Here is a 16,808-nt window from a genome sequence, read left to right on the forward strand (position 1 = left end):
TGCGGTACGCGGCCCTCTCACTGCTGTGGCCTCTCCCGTTGCGGAGCACAGGCTCCGTACGCGCAGGCTCAGCGGCCATGGCTCACGGGCCCAGCCTCTCTGTGGCACGTGGGATCTTCCCGGACTGGGTCATGAACCCGTGTCCCCTGCATCGGCAGGCGGACTCTCAACCACTGCGCCACCAGGGAAGCCCCGGGGTCTGTATTTTTAAACTAGGGGTGTCTAGCAAAGCCCATCAAAAGGTCTGGGACTGGGACTTCCCCGGCAGTCCAATGGTTAAGACTCCGCACTCCCGCTGCGGGAGGCACGGGTTCCATCCTTGGTTGGGGATCCAAGATCCCACATGCTACGGGGCATCGCCACAGAAAAAAAAAAAAGTCTGGCACATTAAAGGTGCTTATGGTAGTCAGTAACTAGACTCTTTCGTGAGACCTGCTCTTAAAGCTTTACATATTAGTTTGCTAGGGCTGCCATAACAAAATATCACAAACTAAGTGGCTTAAACAATAGAAATGGATTGTCTCATGGGTCGGGAGGCCAGAGTCTGAGGTCCACGTGTTGGCAAGGCCATGCTCCCTCGGAAGGTGCTGGGGAAGGATGTGTTCAAGCCTCCTTTAGCCTCTGGTAGTTCCTGGGCTTGTGGCAGCCCAACTCTGATCTTTCCATGGTGTTCTTCCTGTGTATATGTCTTTGTCCAAATTTCCCTTCTATAAGGCACCTGTTATATTGGGTTTGGGGCCCACTCTGCTCATTTTAGTTTGTTCAATATTTATTTATTTGGCCACGCAGCTGCGGGATCTTGTCTCTTCCCTGGCCAGGGATTGAACCTGGGCCCATGGCAGTGAAAGCTCCAAGTCCTAACCACTGGACCACCAGGGAACTCCCCATGACCTCATTTTAATTAATGACATCTGCATGACCTATTTCCCAATAGGGTCCCATTCTAAGGGGTTAGGACTTCAACATAAGAACTTTTACGAGGACACAGTTCAACCCATAACAGGCAGCGTCTTAGCTCGGGCTGCCATAACAAACTGCCGTAGGCTGGGGGGCTTAAACAAAAGCAATTTATTTTCTCACAGCTCTGGGTCTAGAAGTTTGAGATCGGGTGCCAGCATAGTCAGTTTCTGGTGAGAGCTCTCCCCTTGGTTATAGACTGCCACCTTCTCACCGTATGTTCACGTCCTGGCTGGGGGGCAGCAGTAGGGGGCTCTCTCTGTCGTCTCTTCTTAGAAGGGCACCAGTCCCATCCTGAAGGCTGCACACTCAGGACCTCATCTAGACCTAATCACCTCCCCTAAGCCCCACCTCCAAATACCATCACATTGGGAGTGAGGGCTTCAACGTGGGAATGTTGGGCAGACACAGCTGGGTCCATTGCAGGCAGTGAACACTTGAAAGAAAAAAGGGATGGAGGAAAAAGTGGAAAAGAAGAAAGTGATTAAGTTGGTGGGAGCAGAGGGTGAAGATTTCTCCACTTGTCATTACCTTAGACGTCCCATGCAATTTGTCTCTTGGCTCATGAACTGCAAATGACAGTATACTTGGAAGAAATGCATTTAGAATTGATAGCTTCAGTATATTTTCAGCCTCTTTTAAAGCTAATGGCACGTGCCCTACCACCAAGAGGGCTTTGAAAACACAGTTTGAACTCTGCACCAAAAAAAAAAATGTGATTTTGACTCTGTAAATTTCAAAAAAAAAAAAAAAAAAGTTTTTTAACTCAAATTTTACTATATTTAAAAAAATTTTTAATGACATGAAAACAAACATTTCGAATCATTTCAAAACCCTGAGACCGACCTTTGCAGAATTTGAATAATCTGACAAGCGCATGAAACCAGACTTGGTCTCATTTGTCCTCTGGCCCTGAATGGGCACAGCGCATCCTGTCACCACCAGAAGGTTATCACACTGCTGTCCAGGTGACTTCCCGGATCTAAACGTCTTAGAGACTGGCTCTCAGGTTGGTGAGCGAGTTTCATGAGGTTTTGTCTGTCTCTCTCTGTCCTCTCTGGTTGGCTTCCTTCCAGGAGCTGGTGATTCCAGTTTTCCGTCTTGGCTGAAATCCCTGATGACCATTTGCTGCTGTGTGACTGACGGCTACCTCCGGGATGTGGCCATCTCCACCCTGCTCGAAGTGATAAACCACTCCCTGTCCCTAGCACTTGTCATTGAAGACAAAGTGAAACGCTATAAAAGCTCCGGACACAACCCATTTTTCAGCAAGCTACAGATGGTGACAGTTCCTCCCATTGCTCCAGGAATATTGAAAGTCATCGCAGAGAAAACAGACTTCTATCAGGTATTTCCCATCCAGAGGAGGGTAGCTGGGACGCTGGGACCCTTTTCCCAGACTCTTTATTTGAAGTTGTCCCACAAGGTGTAGCGGTGGTGACAAAGAATATGGTGCCTTGGGTGGCAGCCGGTGAGGGTGGCTGGAGACCTTGCCTGCCTTGTCCATCTCTCTAACCCAGGCTCCTGGCACAGTGTCTGTCCCCGCAGCAAGTGTTCAGTAATATTTGCGTTCAGTTTTAGGCTGACCGGACTCCGTCTGGCAGGATTCCTAAGTTATCTAAATATACAGAAAAAGAGACTCTGTCCTAATTTGTGAGGTTAGAGGCTTTGAGGTTATTTAGCCTCAAGGAAAACTGAGTTCGTGTCAAGTGTAAGAATGATTGTTGCTGAAGATGGTGAGCAGGTGTTGTCCATCTTTTGGGGGGACAGAGTAAGAAAATAAGGTAGTATAGGGCTCATTTAATTGCAAGAAGCTGAAAGATACTCCAGCTAGCTCATGAAAATAAAAGTGAGGTTTATTATAAAGGTAAGGGAGCCCATGGAAGTCCAAGGGCGGGGGTGGAATGCAGCTGGGTCTCACGGGGTCTCACCTGGGAAGCTGTCAGGTCTCGAGGCTGCTTGCTCTGCACATCTCCCTGCCAACCAGGACCTAACTTGGTTGCCACTTGACCTTCAGTCTGCCTCAGGACCCTCAGGCTTGATTCTCATAGCTAATGACAGTTGTATCACTTTCTAACAATTCTGAACTAACTGGTCAAGGCTATTAAATAGGCAGTCAGCGGGGCACCCTTGGGTCAGGTGCCTTCTGCCGTCCAGTCGACCACAGCAGTGACGCAGGCCAGGGGGAAGTGGTCATGTGGTATAGACAGGGACCAGCCCACTCACTGGGGCCTGTAGATGGAACACATTTCCCCTGCAGGTGGTCAGGACAGCAGATGCCCTGCAAATTCGGAGATGCTAAGGAAGAGACATTTTAGATGTTGTATGTGGGGATGAAGTACTGGAATTAAACTGTCCTTTCAGGTCTTGACAGCCCGTCCTCTGAAAGGCTTTCGAAATGGGCTGGCTTTTCACCTATTGGAGATGAGCTCTATCAAGCAAGTCATGTAATTGAGGTCACGTCTCAGCTTTCTTTCCTTTTTTTAAAAAACAAAACAAAACCAAAAAAAGCATCATTTACGTATAATTCATTCATTTAAAGCACACATTTCAATGGTTTTTATTATATTCCTTATTTTCTATATGTCATATCTTTTTTCCACCTATTTCCCTTTTACTACTTTCTTTTTCATTAAGTGAATATTTTCCAGTGTAATATTTTAATTTCCTTGATGACTTTTTCAATATATTTTGGGAGTTACTCTTTTTTAGTGGTTACTCTAAGGTTTACCATATACATCTTATCAGAATTGACTTCACATTCATACTAAATTCCAGTGAGATATAGAAACATCTCTCTTGAATAGCTGTATTCCTCTTCCAAACGTATGGGTCGCGTTTCCTTGTATCTTTGCATGTCTTATAGTCTTTATTGAAGACTGGACATTTTAGGTAATATATTGTTGTAAAGTTGTATTCTGGCACCTCCCTCCCACCCCACCAGTGACTTGTTGTCTTCTTTGTTTGTTTAGTGACTTGACTGTTGTAGTGATGTCTGTTTCCCCTGCAGTGTGAGGCCTTAGGCGCTGGTCCTTGGAGGGTTCAGCCTTAGGAATGTGCAGCCAGTCTGAGATGATAGTGATCTTAGCAAGATTCTCCTTGACCCTCTGCTTTCTATTCTCATTGACTGTCTGGTCTCTGTTAATCTCTGTTGGTATCACACCCAGATGTTAAGCTCCACTAATCACTGGCTGATTGCTCTATTGTTTTCAACAATGCCCTGGGGCATAAATTACTCCACAGTCTGAGCCAATGAAATTTACACCCCTCTCTCAGGTAGTTTTTTGAGGCCAGTCTTTGAGATTTGTTTTGACACAGGAGGATTTTTCCTAGCTCTCTGTTTCCCTGGTTATTTCTGGTAAATGAGCAGGCCTGTGGTTTAGCTTGTTGCTGTCCTGGAGCTACCAGCCTCCTCTTAATTGCTTACCACCAAAATCTCTGTTGTTTTTGAAAGCACTCCTAGACTTGAACATAAACCTGTGCTCTGTTCCAAATAGACTCATTTCCCTTATAGAGAGCTATGCAACTCTCCCGCCGGGCAAATTCTCTGAATGCTATTGCACAGGAAGGGCTGCGACTGGGACAGTTGTCTGTTTTTCTTGGTGCGATATCCCTACAGGGTTCTGGGTAAGGGTGCTAGCCTCTGGTCTTCTGAGTGTGCCTCTTTTCCTCTCCTAGCTGTAACTTTTCCCTTACAAGCAAACTGGAGCAAGAATGATCTGGACCCCAGTATTCTCAGCCTTCTGTGGATAGAGCCTCCATGGAAGAGTTGGGGCAGAGGAGTAAAATGCTGGCCCGTTCCTCCCAGGGAGATGCAGAAGCCTTCGACTGGGAGCTGGAAGGAGGGGGTGCCCATCTTCTTGGCCACACCCTGCCAAGCCAAGCTTGATTGAGAGGTGGATAGGGGTCATGGTTCAAGTGGCAGAGACTATTGCTACTTGTACTGGAATTTTCGTAGACTTTCTTCAGTGTTTCTTCACCTCTTGATAATTTCCGTCGGGTAATCTCCAGCAGCTCTAAATGGCTGGCTGTTTAATTTTTTTTTAAATAATTTTCACTGGTTATAGTTGTAAGGACAACTGGCCCGAGGCAGGGGAACACAATCAGATTCACAGGTTGCATCAGACCGAAATTCTCCAGACCACCCAGTTCCAGAAACTGCCCTGGAGACATTCCGGACCACCCAGTTCCAGGAACTGACCTGGGGACTTTGAACCCAGCCCAGCCTTCCCGCCTTTCGAGGGGCGGGACTAACGGTCCCCCAGGATACCCAAAAAGACCACCAAATAAGGAATACCCTGCGCCCTCCCAGATTCACCACACCACTTTCCCTTCTTCCCCTATAAAATCTTGCCCAACCCTCACCCGGGTGCGACTTCTCTGGCCCCCTTTCTCTCGGACCAGTGAACCTCGCCCGGGAGCGCTCCCTAATAAAGCTCACTTGAAGCTTTCCTCTGTTTCGCGGTGCCGTTTGTTAAGATCCGACCTTACAATGGTGGTTTTGCTGGTAGAGGCTCCACAGTCTGTGCAGTCGAGCCCCATTTACGATGTTGGGTCCTGGCAGATCCTGGATTTGATTTGATCTTCAGCTTCTGCCCCTCATTCTCCGTCTCCTTCTTACCAAACTTGAGTCACAGTAGAGATCTTGAATCTGTAGAACTTGGAACCAGGAACAGTGCCAACCGTAAGCACAGTGACTGGGCAGATCTTCCCTGGTCCTGCGTACATCACAAACCTTGACATAATTACCTCGCAGGCACAGAGAAGAAAAGAGAAGAAAGAATTGAGTCCATGACTCCTTGGAAAGCTATTAATAGAGTAAAAATGGTAGCACTCGATACTTTCCTCTTGTTCGGTGTGAAGTGTGCTTTTATGAGTTCTTTCCAAAGCCTGGATTTTTATTTTGACTCAGAGTTAGTACATACCTGAGTATCTACTGCTTGCCAAGCACCGGAGCATACGGTTATATATTATCAGGTTCTCAAGAGCTGGGTGCGGCTGGTACCTGCCCACATTGAGATGCTGGAATTAGAAGTGGAAATGCAACCTGCACAAGTAGCCAGGGTGTGCCCCAGGTTCTTGGATTCCAGGTGTTGGGCTGGTTCCACATCCTCTAGCCTTTTTCTCATTCCCATGGAATGGCTCACCTACCAGCTTTCCTTCTACACACGGTGCAAATGAGGATAAGGTCAGATATCCCAAGAATACCCTGCCCTCTCTAGGTTGTAAGGCAGATTGCCAACCACTAATAAAACGTCCAGAACTTAGGGATTGAGAAGGCTAAGACAGATGAAGGAGCAGGTGTGTTTTTGTGATCAGTATCAAGTCTCAGAAACCCTCCAAAAAAAACTTTAAACCTTCCAGGTGGAGCATCTTACTCATAAATTTGCTGTAGGGACTGCACGTAAGGGGACTCTTAGTCGAAAGTTTTGTATCAGAAGTTTACGTGTAACTCGTTAATTGGAAATCATGGTCCCTTAGATAAAAAAATAAATAATGGTTGGTGGGTCAAACCAGTCAGTGGTTAATTTGATCTGTGCAGAGAGGACAGTTTTGTTCAAGAGAAATAAATGAGTCAAAAGAAGTTCTCTGATCTAAGATGTACATTATAAAAAGTTATAATCTGTGAGACATCATCTTTTTCCACGACCTGGAAGAATGCCTTCAGAAATTCCGCTCCCGGAAGTGGCCACCAGCCCTCCTTTTGAGTCTCACTGTGGTTGGGTCAGGCACCCGCCGTGCTCCCTGGGGCTTGGGGAGGGGCTGCAGCCACTTGCAGACCTCATATGTTTAAAGCGCTGAGTTCAGGGCTGGGGAGATGAAGGACTCTATTTGGGATACAATTTGTGCCCTGAAGGTGAGCCAGGGCATCTGCCACAGCGTTTTGCACAGAAATGGGAACAAACAAGTTTGGGGAATGAAGGCTGAACGCCAGTTTGAGCCAACCCTAGGTGGTAAGGTCCTGTGGTGTCTATCTCAGGATAGCGACCACCGCAAATCCACCAAACTTCCTAGAGGGTCCGTCTCTGGAACCCCAGTGCTGGCATGTAGGGAGCCTTGGTGTATGCTTGTTGAAAGGATGCCTCAGCTGATAGGTTCTTGCTTCCAGATGATTCCCCTCTGCAAGTGAAGGTCTGGGCAAGAGCTGCAGTGTCCTGAGCTAGTCTCAGACATCCGAGTTTAACCTATAACGCTGCCCTTGCCCGGATGACTCCTGAGGGGTCTGTAATGTGGTTTGGGTTTGCTTCGCTTTGTTCTGCTTGGTGGTGGTGGTGGTTCTTTGTGTGTTGAGGACTCTCCCATAGCAAATGTAGGCAGAAGCCAGTACCTGGGGGCCGGGACTGGGCTGCCACAAGGAGGAAATGGGCGGGAGCTGCCTGTGTTCACACTGTCTCCCCTCCGTCCAGAGGGTGGCTCACGTGCTTTGGAATCAGCTGAACAAGGAGACCCAGGAGCATCACATCACGTGTGTGGAGTTGTTCTACCGCCTGCACTGCCTGGCCCCGACAGCCAACATCTGCGAGGACATCATCTGTCATGCTCTCCTGGACCCTGACAAGGTGAGTCTTTGCAGCCGACAACCTCCATCTGACATCGGTCCTGACACCGTGAGCCCAGGCAGACTTACCTATATCTGGTCGGAGTCTTTCTGGGGCTCAGTGGACATCCTGATTAACGGGCAGGCCTATGGCACTAGTAACATTTTTTTTTTTTTTTGCCTGTGTTGGGTCTTCGCTGCTGCACGCAGTCTTTCTCTAGTTGTGGCGAGCAGGGGCCACTCCTCGCCCTGGTACATGGGCCTCTCACCCATGCTTCTCTCACCCATGCCTGGTACATGGGCCTCTCACCCATGGGCCTCTCACCCATGCTTCTCTTGTTGCAGAGCACGGGCTCTAGGCACGCAGGCTCAGTAGTTGTGGCACGCGGGCTCTAGAGTGCAGGCTCAGTAGCTGTGGTGCATGCGCTTAGTTGCTCTGCGGCATGTGGGATCTTCCCAGACCAGGGATCGAACCCCTGTCCCCTGCACTGGCAGGCAGATTCTTAACCACTGCGCCACCAGGGAAGTCCACATTAGTAACATTTTAATACATTAATAATTTCAGGACTGGAAGGCCTGCAGAAGCACGAGCTATCCCCCTGTGTCATATTAAGGCTCACCAGGGAAATCTGCCCAGGCTCCCATGATGCCTGCAGGGCTTCTAGAGTTCTCAGTGAAGTAGGCAGTCATAGAGAATGTGTCGCCTTGGAAGCCCTGGCTCTGCTTTGCTGTCATGTCCTGTTCTCTAAGCCATTCAGCCTGGCACTGCCAAAGGCCATGAGAAGGCTGTGCTCTGTGTTTTCCTTCAGCCACAGGCCTAGGTGTGACCCCAGACTCGGGCTGACGCTGAGTCTGGAATATGCACTTCCCGGAAAGCACACCTGTGTTAGTGGGAGCAAGGAAGGCAAGGACCGGGATCCTCCCTGCTCCAGGCGCCATCCGACACCAGGCACTGATGAGACTCCAGCATCTCTGCCTGGGTTGCTGCCTTTCTGCTGAGCTCTTGTTTGTTGTTTAAATGGGGTTTACTGCCACTGAGAACAGTGTTCTGCTAAGAAATCAGGTTCCTCACTCCCATTTCTTTCCTATTCAAGGGAACGAGACTGGAAGCTCTGTTTCGATTTTCCGTCATCTGGCACCTGACGAGAGAGATCCAAGGCAGTCGAGTGACATCTCACAATCGCTCCTTTGACAGGTGAGGGGGTACTTTTTTATAACTTACCCTTAAAAGCACAGGGACACTTTGCAGAGATGCCGGGTCAGTGTGTCGGGCTGGGGAGAGGGAGATGTGTGCAGTGGAAAACCTGACCCCATGTTCTTGATGCAGAGCGAACGATTCCTGTGATCCCCTAAGTGAATTCCGGCCAGACGGGTGTGAATACCTGGGAGGAGTTTGCTTAATTTGGCCTTGGAGGGAGGAGAAAGCCCCACGTGCCTCAGACTCACCTGAGGAGCTGGTAGAACGTGCCCCCCGAGGGGGCTTGGTAGGGAGATGAAGATGGGCTAGATCTTGACTCGGGTGGCAGCCACTCTGGCTGTGCGCACCTGTGATATCCTCAACCACATGCTGAAGACGTGAACTGTATCGTAGGTGCATTCTGTTCTACATTGGTTTTTGAAAATCCCACACCTTATTTCCGGAGCTCTAGATGCGGGGGTCAGACACACGGCCTTAGAGAGATGCTAGCTGATTCTGGTACCTCCTCCCCCCTCCATCTGGGGTGAGGCCTGGGCATCGGGATTTTAAAAGCTCCCCCCCACCCCACCCCAGAGACTCTAGCTGAGAGCAGGGTTAACGTCCCTGGTCCTCGTCTGCCTGGGTCAGGAAGCCCAGGCCAGGTGAAGCTCCCCGAGGGCGTCCCAGCCGCCCTGACGGTTCGCATCCCCCCACAGGTCCCTGTTCGTCGTGCTCGACAGCCTGGGCTGCACAGACGGCGCCATCGGGGCCACCGCCCAGGGCTGGCTGGTGCGGGCGCTCTCCCTCGGCGACGTGGCCCGCATCCTGGAGCCCGTGCTGCTACTCCTGCTTGAGCCCAAAACCCAGAGGGCCTCCATTCACTGCCTCAAGCAGGAGAGCTCAACGGGTGAGCACGCCGTGCGCGGGCCAGGCCAGCTCTCTGTCCCTGGGGCAGGAAGGGGTGGACCCCAGCTGCCTGGTGCAGCAGCAAGGCACTTAGACCTCCCTGGTGGTTTTGCCACATTCAGAAGGTATGAAGGTACTTTGTAGGGACTTTTAAAATTTAACAATCAGATGAACCAGCACTTAGAAATGCTAGGTGGTGGGTTTGTCATGTTCACTGAAAAATATGATTTTTTTATATTATAAAGGAAAATGTTAGTAACCCATGTTCCAATAAATATAGCTGATTCTTGGTTCTTTTGCTAGAGAAAGCAATTCAAGTGCATCTAAGGTAGGAGGAGGGAAAAATAGACCATCCATCCAAAGGTCTCCAAGGCCAAGCCTTCACTTATGAAAGAAGTCTGAGGTCTGGCGTGAAGTTCAGTTTGGGTTGGCTAGGGTAGCACTTCTCAGACCTGGGACAGGAGAGTTGAGGTTGCCTCCAGGTATGAATGATCAAGAATGTTGAAATTTGCATGTAACCTACTCAGTTGTACTTTGTAAAAATTACTTCTGCTCCAGAACTGTCAAGAACAAGGTAAGTGATTTCTGTCTGCTCTCCAAGGCTCTTTCCAGCTGTTAACATATAATCAGAAATGCAGAAGAAATAGACCTTTGGGTTCTGAGAACTTTCAGAGGCATCTTTAACATAAATTTAAAAGAGTATGGGTAGGAAGAAGAAAAGAAGGGCTAAAATAAAACCGATGAGTTCATTAAATTTCAGTGACTAATACCTAGAGCAGTTTATGATCTAACATTGCTTCCCACAATAGGTGTATTTTATGACTTCCTGCAGTTTTCTAAGTGATGGTTTTACAAGCTTTGATTAGTTTGTTTAGATCACCGGGTTGTAAATATTCAGTGTTTGTCACAGTCTTATCTTACAGAGAAAAGCAGCCTAACACCTAAATAAGCAAAGATTCCTAAAGTGGTTTCCTTTCCTTACAAGGTTCCTTGCCTAAAACTGTAACTTCTTGTTTTCCTTTAGGTGCCTCCTCAAAGAAGAGGCATTTTATTACTCCACAATTATAAGAAAGTAAAATGCAAAAAAGTATAAACTAAGCACCTTCTTAAAAGTTTGCTCTTCATTCAGGGAAGCTAGATTTTAAGCATTCCTTTGCTTTAACGAGAAAGTTTTAACTTCAGGGCTCATTGGGTTGTAAAAGTCTCGTGGCACTTCCTGCTGCCCCCTCTAATTGACGTTTAATGCTACCTGCCTAGTAAGAGAAAATGCGTTTTCTCTGCCACGTTCTCTCCCTGGAAACGACTAGAAGGGTTCTGCTTACCCTGCACGCTACCTCCGTGAGCCTGTAGAAATCTACTTTTTAAATACTGCTGTGCACACCAGGCAGCTCCTCTGTTTCTAAAATCTTATTCTTCCTTCTTTCCTAAGCTGGCCTAGTGTTCATGGAATAGATCTGCTGAAAGCTGCCTATTACAAATGCTTGGCAGTACCAAAGAAGTCTGGCTTTTCACTCCTTTTTTTAAAGAGACCCGAGCACTTTAAAGTGTTGTGTATTTTCTGATCTCAGAGGTACTAGCGTGCTTATTTTAAGAACTGGAATCTTCAATCGGGAAGTAAAATCACAAGTGAAAGTCCCTCGCGATGCCGGCTGGTAGAACGCCTTACTGTCAGTGGTTCAGTAGCTATCCTTCCAGACTTTTTCATAGCTGCATATTATAGGCACTCTCCCCTAACTGGACTTATTCTGTACAGCTAGATTCTGCAGCTTAGTCTTTTTTCTTCGATACTTAATATACTCTACACATTGCTCCATATCGTACGTGTAGAAGTATCTTTAAAAAACCCAAACAGGGCTTCCCTGGTGGCGCAGTGGTTGAGAAAAAAAAAACCCAAACAGTAGCCCTCTGCATGCCTGTGCTATGAGTTTTTTCAGTCCTCTTACTGTGGATGTCTTGTTTGCTTTCCAGTTTGTTTTTATTCAAGACGTTTCAGTGATATACCCTCTTAGCTTTGAAGACCTTCTGCTGACATTTCTGTAGAATACCTTTTTTTGAAAGGAAACTCCCGGGAGAAAATGATAGGCATTTTTTTTTTTAAATCACCCTTCCCCTAAACTCGGGATATTTATATTTCCTATGACAATGTAACTAAATGAACCAATTTCTTGAACGTTTTAAAAGGCCTGTTCACTTTGCTTGTCTGCCTTCCATCTGTAATGTAATCTAGACTCTAGTGTTGTTGTTTCATGGGGGAATTATATTTTATTTTGTGATTTTTACACTTTATTCTTTTGGTTGAGGTATAGCTGACTTACAATGCGATGTAAGTTTCATGTGTACAACATAGTGGTTCACAGGTTTTAAAGGTTACACTGCATCTATAGTTATTATAACATATTGGGTATATGCCCTGTGTGGCACAGTATATCCTGGTAGCTTATTTCTTGTATACACAGGAGTTTGTACCTCGTAATCCCCTACCCGTGTCTCCCCCTGCCACCCTGCCCCCACTGGTAACCACTAGTTTGTTCTCTGTGACTGTGAGTCTTGTTTCTGCTTTGTTACATTCATTCACTTGTTTGAATTTTTAGACTCCACACATAAGCGGTAACATACAGTATTTGTGATTTTCTGTCCGACATTTCACTAAGCATGATACCCTCCAGGTCCATCCACGTTGTCACAAAGAATTTATCTTGTCCCTCCTCCCACAGGAGAATTTTACTAATATTGATCTTTCTGCCTGGCTTTAAGACAAAGATCACTCTAGAAGCGACTTGTCATAACTGACCCTCCTGTTCTGAAGTCGTCTGTTGTTCTGTAATTTTCAGAAGACTGGCGTCATTGGTTTAACAGGAAGCGAACCTCATTCAAAGAGGCGTGGGGCGCACCCGAGCTTCAGGAGGGTGGTGGCGAAGAGAGCGCGCCCCTGAGCCAGTTCCCAACCGTGGACCGCGAGGCCATCTGGGCCGAGGTGGAGAAGGAGCCCGAGGTATGCCCGCCAGGCCGCGAGCCCAGCGAGGAAGACCTTGCCTGCTGCGCGGACCTGCTGGACGGGGCGGCCTGCGACACCGCGGACGACAGCGAGCGCACCGAGTCCGCGGACACGAGCCCCACGGAGAGCGAGCACACGTCCCCCTTCTCCTCCCCGTCCCACGAACCCCAGGAGCTGAGCGGCGGCGAGCTCTGCCGCACGCCCCTCCCCGCGGCAGCCCAGGGCCCCCCAGAGCCGGTGGCCAGCCTCAAGTCCACTGTCAAGTGGAGCCTGGCACGCGTGGACTCGGACAAGACCCAGGCTTCGGAATCGCTGTCCAGCGACGAGGAGGCCGACGCGGAGCTCCAGGCCCTGAGCGTGGCCCGGCAGCTGAAGCAGCAGCGGGAGAGGCAGGAGGCGATCGAGGCCCTGTTTAAGCACATCCTGCTCTATCTGCAGCCCTATGACTCCCGGCGAGTGCTGTACGCCTTCTCCGTGCTAGAAGCCGTGCTCAAAACCAACCCCAAAGAGTTCATCGAGGCCATGTCCCGGACCAGCATGGACACCAGCTCCACCGCGCACCTCAACCTCGTCTCCAACCTCCTGGCTCGCCACCAGGAGGCCCTCGTCGGCCAGAGCTTCTACGGAAAGCTCCAGACCCAGTCTCCCAACGTGTGCCCTCACTCTCTGCTGATCGAGCTCCTCACCTACCTGTGCCTGAGCTTCCTGCGCAGCTACTACCCTTGTTACCTGAAGGTCTCCCACCGAGACGTCCTCGGCAACCGGGACGTGCAGGTCAAGAGCGTCGCAGTTTTGATCAGAATGATGACGCAGCTGGTCTCGGTGGCCAAGTCAGCCGAAGGGAAGAACGTGGAGTTCATCCACAGCCTGCTGCAGAGGTGCAGGGTCCAGGAGTTCGTGCTGCTCTCGCTGTCCGCGTCCATGTATACAAGCCACAAGCGCTACGGACTGGCCGTGGCGGAGCGGGGCCAAGCCCAGCGGGAGGACAGCCTGTTCGAGGAGAATCTCATCAACCTGGGCCAGGACCAGATCTGGAGCGAGCACCCCCTGCAGATTGAGCTGCTGAAGCTGCTGCAGGCGCTCATCATCCTGGAGCACCACCTGGGGCCGGTGCACGAGGAGGCGGAACACCAGGCGGACCTGTCCCGGGAGTGGCGGCAGACCCTGAGCTTCCAGGAGGCCATCAGCGCCCTGCAGTATGTGCAGCCCCACCGGCTCACCTCGCAGGGGCTGCTGGTGTCCGCCGTGGTGAGGGGCCTGCAGCCGGCCTACGGCTACGGCATGCACCCGGCCTGGGTCAGCCTGGTCACGCACTCCTTGCCGTACTTCGGAAGGTCCCTGGGCTGGACGGTGACCCCCTTCCTCGTCCAGATTTGCAAAAACTTGGACGAGCTGGTCAAGCAGTATGAAAGCGAATCGGTGAAGCTCTCTATCAGGTACGGTGAACCCTTTGATGTGTTAACTGCTTCTTTAATGACAGCTTTAGTCACAGACAGCTGATTTCCCCTAGAAGCCAATTGGAGGATAATTTCAACCTAATCAAAAGCCTAGTTGGCATCGTCAAAGGGGGTAACCAGGAACTAAATGTTCAGCTCCTTTATTTTCAATTCCACGTGACTACCCAGGCTAGATGAGTGTTACAGGACAAGTCAGTCTCTCTTCATTAGTTTTGCAAAACAGAAAGAAAAATGTGGATCTTCACAGACATTCTAAAACACCTGGAAACATTTTTCGATGAAAACGACTGTATAAATGTAAAAACACAAATCATGCCTGTCCTTTTTGTAACAGTATTTCATTATGAGAGCCCCAGTTTTTTAAGATCATGATATCTCTGTGGTTTCCATGTTTATATGTACGATTAAAAACCTTTATGGCCTCATTCTTAAAGATTCTCAAAACCAGTTTCTCGTTTCTTCACCAAAGCATAACCTCCAAGAGGGAAAACATTTCTCCGGATTATCCACTCACTCTTTTGGAAGGTCTAACAACCATTAGTCATTTTTGTCTTTTGGAACAACCCAACCAAAACAAAAAGGTAAATCATTTTTTTCCTGAGTTCGAGACAGTTTTCATATATTGTTTTGTTTTCATTGGGGTTACGTCTGTTTCAAAGAAGAAATGTATGTATGTAATACAAACATATACGCAAACGTTAATGCAAATGAACACATATGCAAATAATGAAGTGTATGCAAATATACGTGCAAATGTATGTATGTAAGTAGTGCAAATGTATGTATTAAGTAGTGCAAATGTATGTATGTAAGTAGTGCAAATGTATGTATGTAAGTAGTGCAAATGTGTGTATGTAAGTAATGCAAATGTGTGTATGTAAGTAGTGCAAATGTGTGTATGTAAGTAATGCAAATGTATGTATGTAAGTAATGCAAATGTATGTATGTAAGTAATGCAAATGTATGTATGTAAGTAGTGCAAATGTATGTATGTAAGTAGTGCAAATGTGTGGATGTAAGTAGTGCAAATGTATGTATGTAAGTAATGCAAATGTGTGTATGTAAGTAATGCAAATGTATGTATGTAAGTAGTGCAAATGTATGTATGTAAGTAGTGCAAATGTATGTATGTAAGTAATGCAAATGTATGTATGTAAGTAGTGCAAATGTATGTATGTAAGTAATGCAAATGTATGTATGTAAGTAGTGCAAATGTATGTATGTAAGTAGTGCAAACGTGGTTTTGTTCTTGCTGGTGCTCTCTGTGGGCGACTTCAGCCCTCCACCAGTATGGGATAGAATGTCATCTTTTTTCCGGGTACTTTTTACTTGGCCTTATGGAGTTTGAAGACGTTTTAGCTGTTGGTTGCTCTACCGTATCTGGGATCAGATTGTAGAACGCAGCTAGTGCTTTGGTTGAGTGATTGGAAGAGTTTGTAATGAGGAGCCTCAGATGCACAGGTCTCCCTCTTTGAAAGAAAATCATGGGTTTAAATGCTCAGGGAGGCGTTTTACTTCCGGGCCACACGTGGGACTTGCTCTGTCCTCGTGGAAAAGGAGATGGTGCCACCGCAGACGCAGCCGAGTCTCACGTGTTCATTTTTCGTTTTTAGACCGCTGCTGTGAGTGACCCTACCAATTTGAAAAATGCCAAGAATGCTATTCTGGAAGAGCTTCCTCGAATTGTTAATACCATGGCCCTTCTCTGGAATGTTCTCAGAAAGGAGGAGACTCAGAAGAGACCCATGGATCTCCTTGGAGCCACGAAGGGATCTTCTTCCGTTTACTTTAAAACCACCAAAGTGAGAGAGCTTCCTCTGTGTGTTTACGATTTCCTCTGTCTTGTGTTGTCCCACCAAAAAATAAAAATGTACAGGGTTATATACATAAATAATCAAACATAATGTGCTCAGAGAAACCCACATTAGAAGTAAGTTGGAAGTAGAAATCTCCAGTTTGTTTATTAGAATAAGTTTCCTATCCATGGAAAGAAAAGCTTTGTGAGTAGTTTTCAGTTTATTTTTTCCCCTTGGCCCTTTTTTTTTTTTAAGCCAAACATAAAGTCTCTGGGGGTTCCAGGTAGGGTACCTAAAGTCCTCAACCTGTTTCTCTTAAGCACCTCTACTAAGACAGCTTAGCTCTTATGTTCTGCTTTCAGTGGTGCCTTGAACAAGTGTTGAGGTGTCCTTGAGTTTTTTATTAAACCAGAAGCTCACAACCCAGAGCATTTCTAGTTCTGTTACTGAACCAAACTTGGGTCCACTCGCCTGCACGCAGTAAAGGCAATCTACAGACACCAGGTCGTGTTAAAGGAAAGTGGGGGGTTTATTTTAAGGCACCAGACAAGAAGTGTGGGCAGCTGATGCTCAAAAAAACCTGAACTCCCCCGATGGGTTTCAGGGAAGAGTTTTTAAGGGTAAGGTGAGGGAGGGGAGTTGCAGGGTGGGTGAACAGCTCATGTACAGTTCTCTGATTGGTTGATGATGAGAAAACAGGGCCGTGTCCCAGGAGTTAACATCATTAATCCTCAGGCTCCAGCGGGTCTGGGGGCTACCTGTTTATGATCATCATGCAGTTAGCTTCTTCCATTTGGTGGGGGTTTTAGTATCTGTAAAACAACTCAGAAATATGCCTCAGACACTTATCTGTGTACTTCAGGGAGGAACTAAAGATTCTGTGACTGCCATATGGCCGATTTACCGTTTAAACTGTTATCAGTTCTCCTCACCCCACTGCTACGTTTGTCATCATGTGTTCACATCCTTGCAATCATTAATT

General features: G+C 47.7%; 1 protein-coding gene and 1 non-coding gene across 7 annotated transcripts in view; one reads left to right on the forward strand and one right to left on the reverse strand.

Annotated features, from left to right (window-relative positions):
• DOP1B (DOP1 leucine zipper like protein B) overlaps nucleotides 1-16,808 on the forward strand; it is a 110,112-nt gene that overhangs the window by 57,854 nt on the left and 35,450 nt on the right. For all 6 annotated transcript variants that reach the window (XR_003004965.1, XM_024758196.1, XM_024758191.1 and 3 more), the window contains 7 exons: nucleotides 2,034-2,305; nucleotides 7,365-7,517; nucleotides 8,590-8,690; nucleotides 9,389-9,579; nucleotides 12,410-14,009; nucleotides 14,500-14,611; nucleotides 15,644-15,832. Coding sequence is in view for 5 of the 6 variants with exons in the window: in XM_024758196.1 (XP_024613964.1) it covers nucleotides 2,034-2,305; nucleotides 7,365-7,517; nucleotides 8,590-8,690; nucleotides 9,389-9,579; nucleotides 12,410-14,009; nucleotides 14,500-14,611; nucleotides 15,644-15,832 (2,618 nt within the window). In the remaining variant the exon portion in view is untranslated. The remainder of the gene's footprint in view (nucleotides 1-2,033; nucleotides 2,306-7,364; nucleotides 7,518-8,589; nucleotides 8,691-9,388; nucleotides 9,580-12,409; nucleotides 14,010-14,499; nucleotides 14,612-15,643; nucleotides 15,833-16,808) is intronic.
• Nucleotides 807-879, reverse strand: TRNAE-UUC (transfer RNA glutamic acid (anticodon UUC)). Its single transcript has one exon. It is a non-coding gene; the product is annotated as a tRNA-Glu (tRNA).

The sequence above is a fragment of the Neophocaena asiaeorientalis genome, unplaced genomic scaffold (genome assembly GCF_003031525.2).
Source record: "Neophocaena asiaeorientalis asiaeorientalis breed wild unplaced genomic scaffold, Neophocaena_asiaeorientalis_V1.1 scaffold45, whole genome shotgun sequence".
NCBI lineage: Eukaryota > Metazoa > Chordata > Mammalia > Artiodactyla > Phocoenidae > Neophocaena > Neophocaena asiaeorientalis.